The 5,466-nt window shown below is 39.2% G+C and overlaps 1 protein-coding gene across 1 annotated transcript; it reads left to right on the top strand.

Moving 5' to 3' along the window:
- Window positions 1-942: 942 nt before the first annotated feature.
- On the top strand, window positions 943-2,679 carry LOC149560870 (cytochrome P450 78A4-like). Its single transcript, XM_089823689.1, has 2 exons — window positions 943-1,962; window positions 2,041-2,679. Exons 1-2 carry the CDS (start codon window positions 943-945, stop codon window positions 2,677-2,679), a joined length of 1,659 nt encoding a protein of 552 aa, XP_089679815.1.
- The last annotated feature ends 2,787 nt before the right edge of the window (window positions 2,680-5,466 follow it).

Raw genomic sequence — 5,466 nt, 5'->3', positions numbered from 1 at the left:
TTAAGTGCGTATATAATTTGAAAACTCATAATCATGAGAAGTGGAGCTCACATTAAAAATTATCAAATTCTTCTCACTACCCACTACAATGCAACATATTTTGTTCCAGCAATAAATTTATAATGAAATATTGAATAGAGAATAAATGAATAATCTCTACAACACATAGAAAGTAAATGAATTATTGATAAAAACTAAATAGTAAATGAAGAACAAAGGTGAAAATATTAAAACAAAATAAAAAATTTAATAATAACAATGAAAATGCAAAATTCTATAATTGATAACACTATTTCGAAGAACATGAAACAATACCAAGTATAACGTACATTTACTAAATATGCTAAGATCCCAAATTTTAAACCTCAAGCCTAGCCTAATGTCAACTCTCCCACTCTTGAACAAGTACAATCAACCGTAAGGTTCTGTACGATGGCTCTTTGGGAATAAAACCATCATCAATCTCGATGCATTTGCCTTGAATAGAAAATTGAATATGGAGCTCCAAATGGTTCCTGTGAACAAATAGGAATGGGCGTCAGTATCGGAAAGGGAAATTCGAAGAGAATAGGAAAAAGCTCCGTTCTGTTAGCTAGTGATTTCTTTCCTGTATTCACCCTAATAGCAGTGTAGCCCAGCTGGCTTCTTCTCCGGACGAACGAAATTTAAAACCGCCATGTTCCTCTCTAATTCCCGTGTGTTGGTAATATGTTTATTGGTTGTTGGAAATGCAGAAATTTCAAAAGCGAAAAATGGACGGTTGTGCTCCGCCATAGGAAACAGAGCTCTCCAGTTTTTTCTCTCCTCCTTCATTAGGCTTGGGGTTGGGAACTCTATAAAATGGCCCCAATCTAAGTCTCATTCACATCCACATAGAGCTTGTCACTGTTAAGGTCTCGCTAGTCCTCTGCATTTGTCATTGTCATTTCATCCTTTCGTGCAATGGAGAGTGGGAGTGGGAGCTCTGGAGGAGGAAGTTGGTGGCTCTATTATGCCATTCCTGTATTGGCCAAGGACGGGCGTGGGTACATGCTGCACAATGCTGATGACACGATCTTCTCTGCATGGCCACTGTACGCCGCAATTCTGCTGGTGGCCTCCTGCGCCGTTGTGGTTGCATGGATGAGCCCCGGAGGATGTGCATGGGCGGTGGCCAGAAAGAAGGGCGGCGCCGCCATTCCTGGGCCCAGGGGATTCCCCATCATAGGAAGCCTTATCGATATGAGCCGTGGCCTTGCCCATCGCAGGCTCGCTCAGCTGGCTCGCATCCATGGTGCCAAGAGACTCATGGCCTTCAGCTTAGGTTCCACTCCCGCCGTCATCACATCTGATCCCGAGGTGGCTCGAGAGTTGCTCAGCTCTGTCAATTTCTCGGACAGGCCGCTCAAGCAATCCGCCCAGCAGCTCATGTTCGGTCGAGCGATCGGCTTTGCTCCAAACGGTGAGTACTGGAGAATGCTCCGCCGGATTTCCGCCACCCATCTCTTCGCTCCCCGGAGGATCGCCGCCCACGAGCCCGGACGCCAAGCCGATTCCCTGGTCATGCTGAGCAACATTCACGACGAGTATGTTTCCGGCGGCGTTGTGCGGCTGCGCCGCCATTTGCAAGCTGCGGCGCTGAACAACATCATGGGCAGCGTTTTCGGGCGGAGGTTTGATATCTGCGGTGAGAGCGAGGAAGTGAAGAATCTGAGAGAGATGGTGGAGGAGGGATTCGAGCTTCTCGGGGCCTTCAACTGGGCCGACCATCTTCCCTGGCTCAGATTTCTCGATCCCCTCCGCATCCACTCCCGTTGCCAAACCCTCGTCCCACGCGTGAGAGGCTTCGTGAAGAACATCATCGAGGAGCACCGACTGAAAGATAAGGATCACGACACCGCCGACGCCGATTTTGTGGATGTTCTCTTGTCTCTGAATGGAGAGGACAAGCTGGACGACGAAGACATGATCTCTGTTCTCTGGGTATGATCGCATCTCGTCATTCTTGAATCCCGTTCCATGTTCTTCTTTCCTGACATTAATCGTCGCATGTTGTCGCAGGAGATGATATTTAGAGGCACTGACACCACGGCGCTGCTGACGGAGTGGACAATGGCGGAGATGGTACTGAACCCGGGAGCTCAGAGGAAGGTGCAGGAGGAACTCGACATTGTGGTGGGAAAGAGCAGGAGCGTGAGGGACTCGGACATATGCAAACTGCCATATCTGCAGGCGGTGGTGAAGGAGACGCTGAGAATGCACCCGCCCGGGCCACTCCTTTCATGGGCCAGACTCTCCACTCGGGACACCAATCTGGGAGATCATGGCAAGTTGTGCGTGCCGGCGGGTACCACGGCCATGGTGAACATGTGGTCGATAACACACGACCCCCTCATCTGGGATTCCCCCGACCAGTTCCGACCAGAGAGGTTTGTGGAGACCGAGGGAGGTGAGAATGTGGACGTGAGGGGGAGCGATCTGAGGCTTGCACCGTTTGGGGCGGGCCGTCGGGTCTGCCCTGGAAAGGCTCTGGGTCTTTCCACCGTCCACCTCTGGGTGGCCAAATTGATGCACCATTTCCACTGGGCTCAACACGAGCAGCACCCCGTGGACCTGTCCGAGGTGCTCAAGCTGTCCTGCGAGATGCTGCACCCACTTCACGCCGTTCCTCTCCATAGGGTTGATCTCAAACAACTCTGAGGAGGAATCACTAGGGTACCCCTCGTTTTTCTTTCTTTTCGTGTTCGAGGTGGCGTCTTCCGGTTATTTGTCGTGTTTTTCTTTTCCTTTACAAGTCTGATGGTTTTGTGAACTCTCGAGACTGTGCAACTGTCTCGGCTCTGAGAGATTCAACTTTGTAGACATTACTTAAGTCTGGTTATGTTTTCCCGTTGCGATAGCCAGTAGCACTTTTGCGGAGGATCATAATTATATCTATCTAGTGGAGTTGTTCAATGCTCCCACTGCTCCTATGTAGCCAACTTTATTAATAATAATAATAATAATAGTGCGAGTTTAGGCATAATTCTTCCTTGTTTTCTTCTGATTCGCTCGTTCTGCAGCGAATTTCGTCTATTCTTTCATGTTAGATCAATCATGCTCGTTCTCTTCAGTGTAGTTCAATCTGTAGATAATTGCAAAGATCAAATGATTTCATCCTCAAGCTTCTGTTCTGAATGGCTGCTCTCTGTAATTACAGTGCTTTGCTAATCTATTTCCGCCATGAACAAATTCCTTTTGCTCTCTATGAGTGCAACTATCACTCATATCTCCCGCTGCTCCTATGTGGCCAACTTTATTATGCTTTATTAATATTAATAGCCTAAGCTTGGGCAAATCTCCTCGCTTGTTTTCTCCTGACTGGCTCCAGTTAACCTCCTTTTCTTCTTAGTAGCTCGGTTTGCAGAGATTTGCAAAGATCAAATGATTTCATGCTATGTTCCGTGCACAAGCCTCTGTTTGTATTCATAGTGTTTTGTTATCTTCTTCTAGTTTTTCCCGTGCCTGAGGAAATTTCAGCTGAGCAATTGAATTTGCTCCGTCATTTGCCTCTTCAGAAGTTCTATGGTTTTATTTGAACATCTGTTTTTAGGGTTTGATTTATTCAATGTTATAGAACATTTAAAACTAATGTACATTAATAAAGTAATTGAAATATTTAACAAATGAAGTTTCCTTTCCCTCGGTTGAAATATTATGGTATGTTAAAAAATATTATTTGTAAATACAACTATTGATAGATTACAAATAATTTATAATACGAAAATAGTAATATTTTCATAGTAATAATATAAAATAATATTTCTTATAAAAAACCAGTCTTGTTTTACATTCAAAATTTTTTTAAGAATGATTAATTCTAAGAGATAGAAAATAAAAATTTAAATCATTGGTTAAAGTATGAAATTCAGAAAGTATCACAATATATGGACAAGCACTAATAATAAGTAGAATAATTTGTAAATTTGCTATCTTTTATCCTATAAAATGTTAAAATTTAAGTTTAAAAACTAATATACATCAAATCTAAAGCTCATATTTGTTTTGCAATGTGCAAGAGCGTTTTAGTGATCTAAATAGTTAGCATGTTTCTAAAGATTTTGTCAGCGTGTTTTTAAAGTTTTTCTTAACAGATATTCTTAATGTTTTTATTTTTCCCGTAAATATATTTTCCAAGTGCATACTTTTTAAAGCATGAATGAGTAAATGAGGAGACTTTGGTAACATTTATAAACTAAATGAAGAGACACTGTTTATTTTAAAAACTAATGTACATTAAATCTATAGGTCATATTTTTTTTACAATATGCAAGTGTGTTTTACTTATCTAAATAGTTAGCATGTTTTTAAAGATTTAGTTAGCGTGGTTTTTTAAAAAAAATTAACACAAATTTTTCATGTTTTTATTTTTCCAGTAAATATATTTTCCAAGTGCATACTTTCTAAAGCATGAATGAGTAAATGAAGAGACTATGGTAACATCCATAAACTAAATGAAGAGACACTGTTTAGTTTATAGGTGCATTTTTATTATTATTAATTTTGAATCATTTTATGATATTTTTAATTATGTTTATTGATTATTAAAAAATGTTCACTTTGATATTTCAATATGTTCCAAACTTATTCTTTCACAATGTATAGGGCATTTGAGAAGTTCTTTCACATTTATTATGCATTCCTCAATGGTCAATCAAAGTTTTCTATGAAGAATAACTTTCATTAAGAAATGGTTTATACAAACTAGGAATATAATATATTCTTTATATTTTATCATACATTCTTTAGGTATTATGTACCTATAGATGAGGAAACATTTCAATTATGTTACATATTTTTTGTATTTTTATTGCTCGGTATGCAAAGAATGAAGTTGAGTTATTGATTCCATGTGAGGGAAAATAAGTAGAATCATTCCTATCCTCTGCCACTTAATTTTCTCTCTTAATATTTCAAATTCACTCTGCAAGAGTTATTTTGGGAACAAACTCTTTTTTACTTTAGCTCATAGAATGTTCTTAAATTTTAAAAGCTAATATACATTAAGTCTGAAAGTCATATTTTTTTTACACCACACATGACTATTTAGTTGAGCTGTAATGATAAACTAGTTTAGCGTGTTTTCCAAGATTTTTTTTTCATTTTTAATTCCAGCCAATGTGTTTTTCCTAATACATGTTTTTTTATACTATCAACAAGTAAATTAAGAGAACATTGAAATATATATGAAATCAGATTAAAATGTTGCACATCTAATATTAACAACTACTAAAAATAATTCTTGGTAATCTCAACAATTAAAAGCTTCTATTCTGTGTTAGTATAGTTTATGATAATTTTTTACTATTTTTAAGTGATCTTTATTTATACTATTGATTCTTCTTGTTTATTTGAAAACCAAAAATAGTTTAATTCTAATAACAATATCACAATTTGACTTGACGTAGAAAATGTCTACTTGTCAAATTTCTTTTTGTCACTCTCCTA

The sequence above is a fragment of the Cupressus sempervirens genome, chromosome 4 (genome assembly GCF_028749045.1).
Source record: "Cupressus sempervirens isolate cs-2001-9-10 chromosome 4, ASM2874904v1, whole genome shotgun sequence".
Classification (NCBI taxonomy): Eukaryota; Viridiplantae; Streptophyta; class Pinopsida; order Cupressales; family Cupressaceae; genus Cupressus; species Cupressus sempervirens.
This window is presented reverse-complemented; position numbering and strand designations above follow the sequence as displayed.

Coding starts and splice junctions, on each gene's coding strand:
- LOC149560870 (XM_089823689.1), top strand. CDS start 943: ATGGAGAGTGGGAGTGGGAGCTCTGGAGGAGGAAGTTGGTGGCTCTAT. Junction 1,963..2,040: donor ACATGATCTCTGTTCTCTGG/GTATGATCGCAT, acceptor ATGTTGTCGCAG/GAGATGATATTTAGAGGCAC.